This window comes from Theropithecus gelada, chromosome X (assembly GCF_003255815.1).
Source record: "Theropithecus gelada isolate Dixy chromosome X, Tgel_1.0, whole genome shotgun sequence".
NCBI lineage: Eukaryota > Metazoa > Chordata > Mammalia > Primates > Cercopithecidae > Theropithecus > Theropithecus gelada.
Genome location: NC_037689.1, coordinates 109,866,547 through 109,884,039, shown reverse-complemented (window position 1 = coordinate 109,884,039; position 17,493 = coordinate 109,866,547). Strand labels below are relative to the sequence as shown.

The 17,493-nt window shown below is 41.5% G+C and overlaps 1 protein-coding gene across 1 annotated transcript in view; it reads left to right on the top strand.

Moving 5' to 3' along the window:
- Positions 1 to 17,493, top strand: part of TRPC5 (transient receptor potential cation channel subfamily C member 5) — a 319,448-nt gene that overhangs the window by 113,530 nt on the left and 188,425 nt on the right. The window contains exon 2 of the mRNA XM_025373393.1: positions 14,429 to 14,827. Within this exon, the coding sequence (XP_025229178.1) occupies positions 14,450 to 14,827 (378 nt within the window). The 5' untranslated portion in view covers positions 14,429 to 14,449. The remainder of the gene's footprint in view (positions 1 to 14,428; positions 14,828 to 17,493) is intronic.

The window sequence follows — 17,493 nt, the reverse complement described above, 5'->3', positions numbered from 1 at the left end:
TAAAATGTGGCTGATGCAACTGAGGAATTGAATTTATTTCATTTTAATTTATTTAAATTTAAATAGTCGCATGTGGCTAGTGGCTACTGTACTAGACAGTGTACTAGACTTCCATCCTAAGTAGAAATTTCATTTCCAGTTCCCCTGATCTCTTTGCATTCTCCCTCATGATCATATTAATTCCTAATTGCTCCAGTTACCACTTAAAATATGATACTTCATCCTGGCTGCATGTTATGTTCACCTGGGGAGCTATTTTAAAATGTCATTGTGGAGAGGAGGGGTGACTTAAGCATGGATATTTGTAAAAGAGTATTTAATATGTAGCCAGGGTTGAGAACCTTTCATCAATATGTGATGATTCCCAATTTTATACTACTAGCTCTCAATAATAAGCTTCAGATGCTGACTGGATCGCTCCTCCTGATGTCTCCTACCCCAAAGAAAACCTCAAACACCAACATATCCAAATGTGACATGATTATGTCCTGTTGCCCTCACCCAAATCCTTTGAATTGTAATTACTGGACTTAATTCTGCCATTTTACCATTTATTTTCTACATGTCACATATTTTTTGCTCTTCAATTCCTTCATTAATACCTTCTTTTGTATTTGAGTTTTGTAGTATATCATTTTAACTCACTTCTCATTTCCTATTCTAGATATTTCTTAGTTATTTTCTTAGTGGCTACCATGGAGATTAAAATTAACATCTTAAATATATAGCAAACTGGCTTGAATTAATAACATAGCTTAAATAGTATAAATAAATCTGTTCCTATGCAGCTCTCTTTTCCTTTATGTTGTTATTGTCACAACTTTTTTATATCATGTGTGTCCACCAACATAGATTCATAATTTTGGTTTCATGCATTTGTCTTTTAAATCATATAGAAAAAAACAGGGCTTACAAACCAAAAGTACAATAACACTGGCTTTTAAATTTAGCTATGTAGTTACATTTATCAGCATTCTTTATTTCTTCATATGGCTTCAAATTGCAATCCAATCTCAAGGACTCCCTTTAGCATCTATTGTTGGAGAGATCAGTAAACAACAAACTTCCTCAGCTTTTGTCTAAGAATGTCTTACTTTTGCCTTCATTTTAGAAGAATCATTTTGCAGGATATAGAACTCTTGATTGAAGAGTTTTTATTTCTTTTAACGCTTATCATCTACTGAATTTGGATCTCTGTGTGTGGTTTCTGAAGAGAAACTGGATGTTAATTTTGTTGAGCATCCCTTGTATGTGACGAGTCACTTCCCTCACTGATTTCAAGATTCTCTGTCTTTGGCTTTTGACAGTTTGATTGTGGTGTGTATCAGTGGGAATTTCTTTCAGTTTTTCCTTATTGGAGGTCTTTGAATTTCTTGGATGTGTAGAGTCACAAAATGCAATTACTTTTCCACCAACCTAATAACTTAGCCTTAGAATAATTAAGACTCATTCCTTGAGGTGAAGGAGGGGCTTCTTGCCCAGCCCATGACTGCATGGGGATGTGGTTAACCTTAAAAACAAAAGCAGGGCTCTGCCAACAGAGCATTCTCCCATCTCTATCCCCACCATTCTTTCATGTAATAATTCAATACATGTTTATTGGGAGCTTACTATGTGCCAGGTACTGGGAATAAAATAGTGAACATGACTGATGAGGTTCTGGCTATTAGGGAGTTTACATTTGGGTTGGGAGAGCCAAATGTTAAAATAGTAAACAAATGAAAATATAGTTAATTCAAATAATTATAAGTTCTTGAACTTACCTTGAAAAAAAATGTAGACGGAAATCAAGCTAGGATAGTGAGATGCAGAATGACATGCGTGGGGCTTGAAAGAGGGTCTTGAAAGGCTTCGCTGAATATCTACTATTGCTGGCACTCTCACAGATTTTGTGGAGCATACAAAAGAATCTGCCTTCATTGAAGTAGTTCAGGACATTTGTTCTGAAGCTACACGATAGGAGAGAAACTGTGCAGCTTTATGGAAGAGGACTAAAATGTAAGGACCCCTAAGTGATCACATGCTTGACAGGTTTAAAGAACGGATAGAAGGCCAGTGTGCTCTTAAATACATTGTGTTTTATATACCCACATCTGAGCACATGCTGTATCTACAACCTAGAATTACCATCCCTAGCTCATTGCTGTCTAGGAAACTCTTACCAACCCTTCAAGACATAGCTCAAATATTACTTCCCCTGTGATGCCTTCCCTTATCTCCAACAGTTGAAGTTGAACACTTCCTTCTTTGTATCCCTACTATCGATTTGAATCCCTATCACCCTGCAGTATGTTTAACTTATTTACATTTTTGTCTCCCCCTCTGGACTTGGAGTCGCTTGACAGCAAGGGCAATGTCATTTATATATGCATATTTGTGTTCCCTACTACTAAGTGCTCTGGGCATGACAAATACTAGATGTACAGCAAGTACTTATTGAACTGAAACACTGAATATCTACTATTGCTGGCACTCTCATAGATTTTGTGGAGCATACAAAAGAATTTGCCTTCATTGAAGTAGTCAGGAATGTAGACTCTGGTGCCAGAAGCTTGACTCCAATCCCATTCCCACCACTTACTAGCTGCGTGACCTTAAAAAATTACTTAACCTCTCTGTGCTTCAGGTTCCTTATCTGTAAGGTGGGAGATAATAGTGGTAACTGTCTGAAAGTGAGTATTAATTTAAATAATGTATACAAAACATTTAGCATACACAGTATCTGGCACAGAATAAGTGTTGAGTCTTACCTTATTTATAAATTAAGGAAATAATTAGATTGACAAGATTTATACACATGAAAAACAAAATACTACAAATATATTACTACACAGAACGGTTTAAAGTGCCTCCTGAACCAAGATGTTGCAGTACTATGACCTCAACAAAGCATTGCTGAATGAATGAATGAATGAATGAATGAATGAATGAGTGAGTGAATGAATGAACTAAAAAAAAAGCCACAGTATAATCTGTGCTGCTCTGACCATTTCTAGAGCACTGTGTTCACTTCTGAATATTACACTTTAAGAGAAACAAAGTACTTTATAACTAGAAGCAGACCAGTAGGATACAGCAAAATCTGGGAAGTAATAACAGTGATTGAAGAAACTGAGAATAGTTAGGTAGAGGAATACATTACTGCTGACATTAAACATTTGAAAGTTGTCATGTGTAATAAAGAGGAGCTTTGCTTGATGCTGCTCTAGAGAGCAGAACTTGGGCCAGAGCATAAAAGTTATAGGCAGGTGATTTCAGCTGAACATAGGAGAGTATTTACTGAAAGTCAGTGTTCACCATGCAGGTGAGGAAGTGGTGAGTTTTCCATCTGCGGAGGTGCTGATTAACCGAACAATCACCTAACAAGGATACTGTCAAGGGGACTTTTTCATTGGGCTGGGGGTTATTCTAGATGGACTTTGGAGTTCTTTACAGGAGGTTCAAGATCTGGAACTTTCAGGGAAAGCATAGTGTCATTACATTAAAATTAGTTCTCAAAGTGATAATCTCAAAGAAGACAAAACGCTGTCATAATCAACATCCTCATAACTTTCCCATGACCAGCACCCTCCTGTGCTTTTATACATGACATTTCCACTATAGTCACTTTTTGGATTGCTCATTCAAGGTCCTTGTTCAAGTATTATTTTTTTTTTCCTAAGAGAAGTATAGTTTTAAGCCAGTCAGTCATTATCATCAGCTTCTATTATAGTGCCTGGTATATATTAAGAATTATTTATTCAATGTGTTACCAGTCATTCACACCTTAGATCGTACAAATTTATCAGATTAAATTTACTTGCCTTAGAAAGGCCCTAAAGAGATAGACAACTGGACAGATAAGTTTGGAAAACTGTGAGAGGTCACAAGGGTTTTACCATTTAAGCTGCAGTCTTCATGACACACGGTGCAAGCTGTGCACAGATACGGCAACACTCTGAAGGTACTGATGTTTTCTTAGTTAGGTAGAAGGCCAGCCTTTCCTCCTCACAGATGAAGTCTTATGCTGGGCAGCAATCTGGGCTGGGATTTGCCGAAGCCATTTTGTGCCCTGGCCTTCTGCCAAGTCCATCGATTTAGCTCTTTGAATCGCATCATTTAAGCCCACAAATGACACAGATTCTATTAGACAAACTCCTCCGGCCGGCAGCAATAAAAGAGAGAACATGATAAGCCCTCTGAGGCAGCCTGTTAGACCATTCTTAATCTTTCATGGTTGGAGAACTACATTGTGAGTGGGGTTCACTGGCAGAATGGCATGAAATACCGGCAGGTTTTCTTTCTTTAGTTAAGAATATACCTCGAGGCTTAGCTTTGGTTAATGGCAGATGAGTGCATCTGCCAAGTATAAAGGTAAACAGTAATGGGAAAAAAACTTCCAAATAATGCATTCTTCTTTTTTTTCTTTTTTATTATACTTTAAGTTCTGGGGTACATGTGCACAACGTGCAGGTTTGTTACAGATGTATACATGTGCCATGTTGGTGTGCTGCACCCATCAACTCGTCATTTACATTAGGTATATCTCCTAATGCTATCCCTCCCCCGCCCCTCCTCCCCACAATAGGACCCGGTGTGTGATATTCCCCTTCCTGTGTCCAAGTGATCTCATTGTTCAATTCCCACCTATGAGTGAGAACATGCGCTGTTTGGTTTTCTGTTCTTGTGATAGTTTGCTGAGAATGATGGTTTCCAGCTGCATCCATGTCCCTACAAAGGACATGAACTCATCCTTTTTTATGGCTGCATAGTATTCCATGGTGTATATGTGCCACATTTTCTTAATCCAGTCTGTCATTGATAAATATTTGGGTTGATTCCAAGTCTTTGCTACTGTGAATAGTGCCACAATAAACATACGTGTGCATGTGTCTTTATAGCAGCATGATTTATAATCCTTTGGGTATATTCCCAGTAATGGGATGGCTGGGTCAAATGGTATTTCTAGTTCTAGATCCTTGAGGAATGGCCACACTGTTTTCCATAATGGTTGAACTAGTTTACAATCCCACCAACAGTGTAAAAGTGTTCCTATTTCTCCACATCCTCTCCAGCACCTGTTGTTTCCTGACTTTTTAATGATCGCCATTCTAACTGGTGTGAGATGGTATCTCATTGTGGTTTTGATTTGCTTTTCTCTGATGGCCAGTGATGATGAGCATTTTTTCACGTGTCTGTTGGCTGTATAAATGTCTTCTCTTGAGAAGTGTCTATTCATATCCTTTGCCCACTTTTTGATGGGGTTGTTTTTTTTTTTCTTGTAAATTTGTTTGGGTTCTTTGTAGATTCTGGATATTACCCTTTGTCAGATGAGTAGATTGCAAAAATTTTCTCCCATTCTGTAGGTTTCCTGTTCACTCTGATGGTAGTTTCTTTCGCTTTGCAGAAGCTCTTTAGTTTAATTAGATCCCATTTGTCAATTTTGGCTTTTGCTGCCATTGCTTTTGGTGTTTTAGACATGAAGTCCTTGCCCCTGCCTATGTCCTGAATGGTATTGCCTAGGATTTCTTCTAGGGTTTTTATGGTTTTAGGTCTAACATTTAAGTCTCTAATCCATCTTGAATTAATTTTTGTATAAGATGTAAGGAAGGGATCCAGTTTCAGCTTTCTACTTACGGCTAGCCAGTTTATCCACCACCATTTATTAAATAGGGAATCCTTTCCCCATTTCTTGCTTTTGTCAGGTTTCTCAAAGATCAGATGGTTGTACATGTGTGCTATTATTTCTGAGGGCTCTGTTCTGTCCCATTGGTCTATATCTCTGTTTTGGTACCAGTACCATGCTGTTTTGGTTACTGTAGCCTTATAGTAGTTTGAAGTCAGGTAGTGTGATGCCTCCAGCTTTGTTCCTTTGGCTTAGGACTGTCTTATCAATGCAGGCTCTGTTTTGGTTCCATGTGAACTCTAAAGTAGTTTTTTCCAATTCTGTGAAGAAAGTCTTTGGTAGCTTAATGGGGATGGCATTGAATCTATAATTACCTTGGGCAGTAAGGCCATTTTCACGATATTGATTCTTCCTATCCATGAGCATGGAATATTCTTCCATTTGTTTGTGTCCTCTTTTATTTCATCGAGCAGTGGTTTGTAGTTTTCCTTGAAGAGGTCCTTCACATCCCTTGTAAGTTGGATTCCTAGGTATTTTATTGTCTTCGAAGCAATAGTGAATGGGAGTTCACTCATGATTTGGCTCTCTGATTGTCTGTTATTGTTGTATAAGAATGCTAGTGACGGCCGGGCGCGGTGGCTCAAGCCTGTAATCCCAGCACTTTGGGAGGCCGAGACAGGCGGATCACGAGGTCAGGAGATCGAGACCATCCTGGCTAACACGGTGAAATCCCGTCTCTACTAAAAAATACAAAAAAACTAGCCGGTCGAGGTGGCAGGCGCCTATAGTCCCAGCTACTGGGGAGGCTGAGGCAGGAGAATGGCGTAAACCCGGGAGGTGGAGCTTGCAGTGAGCTGAGATCTGGCCACTGCACTCCAGCCTGGGCAACAGAGCAAGACTCCGTCTCAAAAAAAAAAAAAAAAAAGAATGCTAGTGACTTTTGCACATTGATTTTGTATCCTGAGACTTTGCTGAAGTTGCTTATTAGTTTAAGGAGATTTTGGGTTGAGATGATGGGGTTTTCTAAATATACAATCACGTCATCTGCAAACAGGGACAATTTGACTTCCTCTTTTCCTAATTGAATACCCTTTATTTCTTTCTCATGCCTGATTGCCCTGGCCAGAACTTCCAACACTATGTTGAATAGGAGTGGTGAGAAAGGGCATCCCTGTGTTGTACCAGTTTTCAAGGGGAATGCTTCCAGTTTTTGCCCATTCAGTATGATATTGGCTGTGGGTTTGTCATAAATAGCTCTTATTATTTTGAGATATGTTCCATCAATAGCAAATTTATTGAGAGTTTTTATCATGAAGGGCTGTTGAATTTTCTTAAAGGCCTTTTCTACATCTATTGAGATAATCATGTGGTTTTTTTGTCTTTGGTTCTGTTTATATGCTGGGTTACGTTTATTGATTTGCGTGTGTTGAACCAGCCTTGTATCCCAGGGATGAAGCCAACTTGATCATGGTGGGTAAGCTTTTTGATGTGCTGCTGGATTCGGTTTGCTAGTATTTTATTGAGGATTTTTGCAATGATGTTCATCGGGGATATTGGTCTAAAATTCTCTTTTTTTTGTTGTGTGTCTGCCAGGCTTTGGTATCAGGATGATGTTAGCCTCAGAAAATGAGTTAGGGAGGATTCCCTCTTTTTCTATTGATTGGAATAATTTCAGAAGGAATGATACCAGCTCCTCCTTGTACCTCTGGTAGAATTCGGCTGTGAATCCATCTGGTCCTGGACTTTTTTTGGTTGGTAGGCTATTAATTATTGCCTCAATTTCAGAGCCTGTTATTGGCCTATTCAGGGATTCAACTTCTTCCTGGTTTAGTCTTAGAAGAGTGTAAGTGTCCAGGAAATTATCCATTTCTTCTAGGTTTTCTAGTTTATTTGGTTGAGGTGTTGACAGTATTCTCTGATGGTAGTTTCTATTTCTGTGGGGTCGGTGGTGATATCCCCTTTATCATTTTTTATTGTGTCTATTTATTTCTTCTCTCTTTTCTTCTTTATTAGTCTTGCTAGTGGTCTGTCAATTTTGTTGATCTTTTCAAAAAACCACCTCCTGGATTCATTGATTTTTTTTGAAGGTTTTTTTTGTGTCTCTATCTCCTCCAGTTCTGCTCTGATCTTAGTTATTTCTTGCCTTCTGCTAGCTTTTGAATGTGTTTGCTCTTGCTTCTCTAGTTCTTTTAATTGTGATGTTAGGGTGTCCATTTTAGATCTTTCCTGCTTTCTCTTGTGGGCATTTAGTGCTATAAATTTTCCTCTACACACTGCTTAAATGTGTCCCAGAGATTCTGGTACGTTGTATCTTTGTTCTCATTGGTTTCAAAGAACATCTTTATTTCTGCCTTCATTTCGTTATGTACCCAGTAGTCATTCAGGAGCAGGTTGTTCAGCTTCCATGTAGTTGAGTGGTTTTGATTGAGTTTCTTAATCCTGAGTTCTAGTTTGATGGCACTGTGATCTGAGAGAAAATTTGTTATAATTTCTGTTCTTGTACATTTGCTGAGGAGATCTTTACTTCCAACTATGTGGTCAATTTTGGAATAAGTGTGATGTGGTGCTGAGAAGAATGTATATTATGTTGATTTGAGGTGGAGAATTCTGTAGATGTCTATTAGGTCTGCTTGGTGCAGAGTTGAGTTCAATTCCTGGATATTCTTGTTAACTTTCTGTCTTGTTGATCTGTCTAATGTTGACAGTGGGGTGTTAAAGTCTCCCATTATTATTGTGTGGGAGTCTAAGTCCCTTCGTAAGTCTCTAAGGACTTGCTTTATGAATCTAGGTGCTCCTGTATTGGGTGCATATATATTTAGGATAGTCAGCTCTTCTTGTTGAATTGATCCCTTTACCATTATGTAATGGCCTTCTTTGTCTCTTTTGATCTTTGTTGGTTGAAAGTCTGTTTTATCAGAGACTAGGATTGCAACCCCTGCCTTTTTTTGTTTTCCATTTGCTTGGTAGATCTTCCTCCATCCCTTTATTTTGAGCCTATGTGTGTTGCTGCACATGAGATGGGTCTCCTGGATACAGGAAATTGATGTGTCTTGACTGTTTTTCCAATTTGCCACCCTGTGTCTTTTAATTGGAGCATTTAGCCCATTTACATTTAAGGTTAAGATTGTTATATGTGAACTTGATCTTGTTATTATGATGTTAGCTGGTTATTTTGCTAATTAGTTGATATAGTTTCTTCCTAGCATTGATTGTCTTTACATTTTGGCATGTTTTTGCAGTGGCTGGTATCGGTTGCTCCTTTCCATGTTTAGTGCTTCCTCCAGGAGCTCTTGTAGGGCAGGCCTGGTGGTGACAAAATCTCTCAGCATTTGCTTGTCTGTAAAGGATTTTATTTCTCCTTCACTTATGAAGCTTAGTTTGGCTGGATATGAAATTCTGGGTTGAAAATTCTTTTCTTTCAGAATGTTGAATATTGGCCCCTACTCTCTTCTGGCTTGGAGAGTTTCTGTTGAGAGATCCACTGTAAGTCTTATGGGCTTCCCTTTGTGGGTAACCCGACCTTTCTCTCTGACTGCCCTTAACATTTTACCTTCATTTCAACTTTGGTGAATCTGACAATTATGTGTCTTGGAGTTGCTCTTCTCAAGGAGTATCTTTGTGGCGTGCTCTGTATTTCCTGAATTTGAATCTTGCTAAGTTGGGGAAGTTCTCCTGGATAATATCCTGCAGAGTGTTTTCCAACTTGGTTCCATTCTCCCCGTCACTTTCAGGTACACCTATCAGACGTACATTTGGTCTTTTCACATAGCCCCATATTTCTTGGAGGCTTTGTTCATTTCTTTTTACTCTTTTTTCTCTAAACTTCTCTTCTCGCTTCATTTCATTCATTTGATCTTCAATCACTGATACCCATTCTTCCAGTTGATCGAGTCAGTTACTGAAGCTTGTGTTTTTGTCACATAGTTCTCGTGTCATGGTTTTCATCTCTATCGGTTCGCTTATGGACTTCTCTGCCTTGGTTATTCTAGTTAGCCATTTGTCAATCTTTTTTCAAGGTTTTTAGTTTCTTTGTGCTGGGTTCGTAATTCCTCCTTTAGCTCGGAGAAGTTTGATTGTCTGAAGTCTTCTTCTCTCAACTCATCAAAGTCATTCTCTGTCCAGCTTTGTTCCATTGCTGATGAGGAGCTGTGTTCCTTTGGAGGGGGAGAGGTGCTCTCACTTTTAGAATTTCCAGCTTTTCTGTACTGCTTTTTCTCCATCTTTGTGGTTTTATCTACCTTTGGTCTTTGATGATGGTGACGTACAGATGGAGTTTTGGTGTGGATGCCCTTTCTGTTTGTTATTTTTCCTTTTAACAGTCAGGACCCTCAGCTGCATGTCTGTTGGAGTTTGCTCGAGGTCCACTCCAGACCGTTTGCCTGGGTATCAGCAGCGGAGGTTGCAGAAGAGTGAATATTGCTGAATAGTAAATGTTGCTGTCTAATCGTTCCTCTGGAAGCTTCGTCTCAGAAGTGTACCTGGCCGTGTGAGGTGTGAGGTGTCAGTCTGCCCCTAGTGGGGGATGTCTCCCAGTTAGGCTACTCAGGGATCAGGGACCCACTTGAGCAGACAATCTCAAACTTCCGTTCTCAGATCTCAAGCCCCGTGCTGGGAACACCACTACTCTCTTCAAAGCTGTCAGACAGGGACATTTACATCTGCAGAGGTTTCTGCTGCCTTTTGTTTGGCTATTCCCTGTCCCCAGAGGTGGAGTCTACAGAGGCAAGCAGGCCTCCTTGAGGTTCGGTGGGCTCCACCCAGTTCCAGCTTCCCAGCTGCTTTGTTTAGCTACTTAAGCCTCAGCAATGGCGGGCGCCCTTCCCCCAGACTTGCTACCGCCTTGCAGTTAGATCTCAGACTGCTGTGCTAGCAATGAGGGAGGCTCCGTGGGTGTGGGACCCTCCGCCAGGCACGGGATGTAATCTCCTGGTGTGCCATTTGCTAAGACCCTTGGTAAAGCGCACTATTAGGGTGGGAGTGACCTGATTTTCCAGGTGTTGTGTGTCACAGTTTCCCTTGGCTAGGACAGGGAATTCCCTTCCCCCTTGCACTTCCTGGGTGAGACGATGCCTCACCCTGCTTTGACTCTCACTCTTTGGGCTGCATCCACTGTCCTGCCCCCACTGTCAAACACGCCCCAGTGAGAAGACCCCGGTACCTCAGTTGGAAATGCAGAAATCACCTGTCTTCCGTGTTGCTCACGCTGGGAGCTGGAAGCTGGAGCTATTCCCATTCGGCCATCTTGGCATGGATCCCCAAATAATACGTTCTTAAAAGATACCAGAAACTCCATCACTAGCTACTTATTCTCAGAATGATGGCACAGTAGGCCTAACAGCAAGCATGCAGAGAAAGGATTGGCCTCTGAGCCCGGAGTGAGGCTGAGGCTAAACCTATGAGTGAGGGTCAAGTGGCTGCGGCTGGGGGGATTGGAAAAGGGCAAAGAATTAGGCAAGTCATTAGACAGCTATGAGTCTGCATGTCAACAGACAATGCAGGAAACCCATTTTTGCATTATTCTCTATTCATAGTATAGAGGTGGGCATGACTACTTAACAGAGATTTCCAAGGCTGGATACCAGACCTCTCCTTTACCCTCAATCACTTCACCCCTATTCTTTTAGCCGGACATTGCTTTAATTCCAAAGACACAGCAATGTTCCTAATGAAGGAATTCATGTTAATATATTACTCGTGTTTAGCCATGTGATTTATTATTTCATCCAGGGGTAGTTTTGGCAATGTAGTCCCTTAAAGCAAGAGTGACTCTAATGGTACAATCTCAGGCAAACCCTTGTAGATCTATTTTTTCTAAAGAGGAATACTATTAAGGCCTCTTATAACAGAGACCACTGGAAAATTGCATAGACCAGACTAATTCCAACTGCAGGAGATGAAAATTAAAACTGGACTTTGAACTGACTATATATCATCCAATTATACTTGCCTCAAATTACAGATTAGCATGATTTTACTGTTGTCTCTCTTCACTACTTTAACCCATGCATCTGGCACATAGTGAGAATTCAATGAACGGTACTGTTTGTTGCCTTCATTATGATTACCATTAGAGGCAGTGGTAGTAATAGTGCCACTCTAGTACCTGGCACCATGCCTGGGCCATGTTAAATATTCAAAACTAATGATTACTTTTATAACTTTATTGCCCCAGCTTCTGGCATAGTGCCTGGCACATAATAGGGCACCAATTTAGTTAGTTTCCTTCATTCTCACCTTTCCCTGGGATGCAATATTCTTCTGCTTCCCCCACAACTGTGCCTTACTAAAGGAGCTGCAGATCTTCCTGTAGCAGTAATGCTTCCTGTAGCAATAACACCACCAGTGACACCATCTGAAAGGACATCTAGCCTTTTCTTCCATGGTAGCCTCTTAAATGGCAAATGGGTAGCAAGTGTTCAAGACCATTTTTCAGATGGGGATACCAAGATTATAGCTATTGCCTTGGAATGTTAGCTCACTTCTAATCCCTATATTCTATTAAGTTTAAAACATAAGACCCCTCACGTTCCCCCCAACCCATCACCCAACTAGGCCATAACTGGTCTCATCATCTTTCTTGTTGTACTCGGCAGTGCCTGGACTGCCCCCACACTTTCATGTTTAATTCATCCTCCAAGGATTAGTCTAAGAGCTACCATCTTTATGAAACTTTCTGTGAGACCTCCAGCCTTCAATGAGCAGGGTTGTGTTGTTTCCTGTCCCCCAGCAGGGGCTAGCAGAGTGCTAGACACAATAGAGGCTCTCAGTGTGTTTGTTCTGATTAAATAAATAGAAGGTAATTGGGTTGTTGATCCTCACTTTAGGAGGTCACACTATCCCTTCTCTCTCCAACTCATGTTTGTTTACAAGGTAAAGGCAGGGAGGCAGTCTACAATTAGTATCATTAAAGTTTTGTGCTGTGTATTGGCAAATATAAGTGCTGTTTTCCTTTAGCCACTTTCACTGCTTTCACTTTACTTGAAAGTAGTGGGCCGGACGCGGTGGCTCAAGCCTGTAATCCCAGCACTTTGGGAGGCCGAGATGGGCAGATCACTAGGTCAGGAGATCGAGACCATCCTGGCTAACACGGTGAAACCCCGTCTCTACTAAAAAATACAAAAAACTAGCCGGGTGAGGTGGCGGGCACCTGTAGTCCCAGCTACTCAGGAGGCTGAGACAGGAGAATGGCGTGAACCCGGGAGGCGGAGCTTGCAGTGAGCTGAGTTCCGGCCACTGCACTCCAGCCTGGGCTACAGAGCGAGACTCCGTCTCAAAAAAAAAGAAGAAAGTAGTGAAAGAATGTATCAGTGCTTCTTGAGGCAGTGAAACAGCACCCTGTTCTCCTGGGGTTTAGATGTGGAGAGAAATTTGTCATTTGGACCTGCTCAGGGCAAGAGGCAACACTCACCTTCAAATACTAATTTCCCAGAAGGTCACAAGCACGTGAATTGCAAATGCCACTTGATATAAGATATGCCTCTCCCTCTGCCAAAGCAGGGATGTCATTACCTGGAAAACTGAGGTAAATGTTTGTGGAAGCTTCATGTCTTTATCTTTTCTTACAACCAGAAGGTGAGAAAAGAGGCTCTTTATCACATTTCCATGTCCTTTAGCTGGAAAAGCAGTTAAGTAATTGGAATAGGTCCATCCAAACTCAGCCTCCAGAGGGGCCTGGAGGCCTCAGGGATGAGAGGAAAAGTGGAGCCAACACCCAATAGATCTGAGCCTCATTTTCTCCCTTGGAGAGGATAATCATTCCCATCTCACAGGGATACTACAGGGAGTTAATGAGGAATGTGTATAAATTTTATCTGTAAACCATGAGGCAAGAGCTCTATACTGTGATTCATTCTATGTGATTGAAGACAAAGGCTGTCTTTTTACCTTCGTCTCCCAGAGAAAGTTTAAACACATTGTAGGAGCTCAATAAGTAGGTTTTTACTTTAAAATGAACTCAATTAAATATAACCTGGATTTAGGTATGATACAAATAAAACAGACCATTCACTTATCAGAATTTAATCAAACGGATTCTCAGATCTGTTAGCTTTTCATTTGAAACGGCAGAGGAAAGAATCATGAGAGGGCACAGAGAGTACATGCTTATCTTTTGCAGTTAGCTTTGGCCTATTGGAGTCAATACCCCTTCCCCCAGTGAGCAGCAGCAAGAAGCAGGGTTGCAGTTAGAACTGAAATAGGATTTCAATCCAGGATGTGCATCTGGGACAGTTGCAAATGTAATCTTGAAAATTAGCATAGGACCAGAGACCTAGAGCCTGAAGGAAATTGGCCAAAGATGATTTCCACCTTAGCATCACTAACCAGAAGTGTTACCGTGAGTATTCTCAGACACCAAAAGAGAAGGAAGGTGGGAACTAGCTTATGTCATGTCGTAGGAGGTTTACCCAATGCCAGTTGCTTTGATAATGTATATCTTATTTAACTCTCACAATAGCTTTAAGAGGTAGGAATTATTCTGTAGCACAGGACCTGGCACACAGTAAGCCGTCACTAAATGATAAATGCTAGTAATATTATTAAGATTGATAACCTTAGTAATAATAAATAAAGCACAAAGGGCTTGAGTAACTTATTTAAGGCCACAGAACTGGTAAGTCATAAAACCAGGATTTAAGCCCAGGTCTTCCTGACCCCAAAGCCTGGGCTTTCTCTGTTATACTTCTTTGTAAGAGGAAAAAAGATTGTGTCATTGAAGTAGTTTAGGATTTTCCAACCCTTTAGCAGGGCTGCCTCCATAACGGGCCACTTGAGACCTCCAGGTATCTAAGGATATTTTTGGTCTTTCTCTGTTTCCTCACTCAGCTTTCTAAATTGCTATGAACCATGGCCCAGCTGTACTACAAAAAGGTCAACTACTCACCGTACAGAGACCGCATCCCCCTGCAAATTGTGAGGGCTGAGACAGAGCTCTCTGCGGAGGAGAAGGCCTTCCTCAATGCTGTGGAGAAGGGGGACTATGCCACCGTGAAGCAGGCCCTTCAGGAGGCTGAGATCTACTATAATGTCAACATCAACTGCATGGACCCCCTGGGCCGGAGTGCCCTGCTCATTGCCATTGAGAACGAGAACCTGGAGATCATGGAGCTACTGCTGAACCACAGTGTGTATGTGGGTGATGCATTGCTCTATGCCATACGCAAGGAAGTGGTGGGCGCTGTGGAGCTTCTGCTCAGCTACAGGCGGCCCAGTGGAGAGAAGCAGGTAAGAGAAATTCTTACAGGCTGGGAAATAGCCAGGAACAACAGGGCACCAAATCAGAAGCCCTGAAACTAGGGAAGGTTAGGTGGTCTGGAATTGAGAAACCCTATCTCGGAAATTGCACCAGTGATCTCAGGTAGCATCCAGAGCTACCCTACGTGGCCCATGCTGAGTTTTACTGATTTACCTTTTCCTTATAAGTGTTTGCCCATATACATTCAGTACTCACTCAATGTACTTAGCAACCCAATGATGTGTTCTTTGTTTCCAGACTATTCAAGCCCCTTCTAACCTTCGTACACCCTGCTTTCTATCTTCAGTTTCCTCCTCTACTCAAAGATTATATTCTAGAAAAGGAGAGACAAAATACAGACTTGGGCTTTCTGCTTCTCATCAGCCTCTCTCTGAAGACAATACAGGAGGCCTTTATTTTATTTTATTTTTTTTTTTTTGAGACGGAGTCTCGCTCTGTTCCCCTGGCTGGAGTGCAGTGGCGCGATCTCGGCTCACTGCAAGCTCCGCCTCCCGGGTTCCTGCCATTCTCCTGCCTCAGCCTCCCAAGTAGCTGGGACTACAGGCGCCCGCCACTGCGCCCGGCTAATTTTTTTGTATTTTTAGTAGAGACGGGGTTTCACTGTGGTCTCGAACTCCTGACCTTGTGATCCGCCCGCCTCGGCCTCCCAAAGTGCTGGGATTACAGGCGTGAGCCACCGCGCCCGGCCTACAGGAGGCCTTTAAACTTGAGTGCCATAGTGCAGATGCTTATGGAATAAGGCCTCGTATATGTTCCCAGTACCTGTCAAGTGACTGCATTCCACCTCTAGATGTTTGGGGTTTTGCCTCTGTGATTCTCATATCTTCCAAGGCACCTAGGTTTGATACTCTGAAGTCATCTTTTATTTGTCTGTCTCCCTTGCCCCCATGTTCAATCCCCGAGTCCTGTGGTTCCTTCCTTCCAAATATCTTTCATATAATTTCTCTCCTCTCTAGTTCATCTTTCACCAGTCTGACTCTGGCTCTCAACATCTCTCTCTTAGATGAGTGGTTCCTAAAGTGTGGTCCCTTGACTAGCAGCATCAGCATTACCTGGGAACTTGTTAAAAGTGCAAATTCTCAGGCCTCCGCCACAGCCCTGTTGAATCAGAAACTCTGGGATGAGGCCCCAACAAGCCCTCCAGAAGATTCTCATGTGCAATCAAGTTTGAGAACTGCTGTCCTAGATTAATATGAAGCTCTTCTAACCAGTCTCCTTGTCTCTAGCATGTTCTCCTCTCTCAAATCCCGAGCATAATGCTGCCTTATTCTCCCTAAAATAGCATTATGAGCCTGTCATTCCTGTGCATCCTTTTGCAGCTTCCCTTCTGCCGTCTAAAGGTTGACTGAAAATGAACTTACAATAGGCAGATGAATAGGAGAAACGGGCATACAAAATTTATTAACAGGCATATGGACATGGAAACCATGCACAAAGTTTGAGGCTCAAAGAAATGTCAGATGTTTGAGACATAAATACTCTCCTCATAGGGGAGAAATGTATGGACCTGGGAGGCAAACATTATTATATAAATGATTATCTTTGGACTCTGGATGGTGCCAAGAAATTAAGGAAAATTGAGGGGTGAAACTGCACAAGAACTAATGCTGTCTTTTTTTTTCTTAAATTTCCATAGATTATTGCAGAGCAGGTAGTGTTTGTTTACATGAGTAAGTTCTTTAGTGGAAATTTGGGAGATTTTGGTGCACCCATCACCTGAGCAGTATATACTACAGCCTATTAGTAGTCTTTTATTCCTCTCCCCCTTCCCACCCTTGCCCCCTGAGTCCCCAAAGTCCATTGTGTCATTCTTACGCCTTTGCATCCTTATAGCTTAGCTCCCACTTATGAGTGAGAACACACGATGTTTGTTTTTCCATTCCTGAATTACTTCACTTAGGAAAATGGTCTCCAGTCTCATCCAGGTGGCTGCATATGCCATTAATTAATTCCTTTTTTTTTTTTTTTTTTTTTGGGAGGCAGAGTCTCACTCAGTCGCCCAGGCTGGAGTGCAGTGGTGTGATCTCGCCTCACTGCAAGCTCCACCTCCTGGGTTGATGCCATTCTCCTGCCTCAGCCTCCCGAGTAGCTGGGACTACAGGCACCTGCCACCATGCCTGGCTAATTTTTTTGTATTTTTAGTAGAGAAAGGGTTTCACCGTGTTAGCCATGAGGGTTTTGAGCTCCTGACCTCGTGATCCACACTCCTCAGCCTCCCAAAGTGCTGGGATTACAGGCGTGAGCCACCGCGCCTGGCCAATTCATTACCTTTTATGGCTGAGTAGTATTCCATGGTATATATATGCCACAGTTTCTTTATCCACTAGTTGATTGATGGGCATTTGGGTTGGTTCCACGTTTTTGCAATTGTGAATTGTTCTGCTATAAACATGCATGTGCAAATATCTTTTTCATATAATAACTTCTTTTCCCCTGGGTAGATACCCAGTAGTAGGATTGCTGGATCAAATGATAGTTCTACTTTTAGTTCTTTAAGGAATCTCCATACTGTTTTCCATAGTGGTTGTACTAGTTTACATTCACACCAGCAGCATAGAAGTGTTCCCTGTTCACTGCATCCACGCCAACATCTACTTTTTTTTTTTTTTTTTTTTTTTTTTTTTTTTTTTTTTTT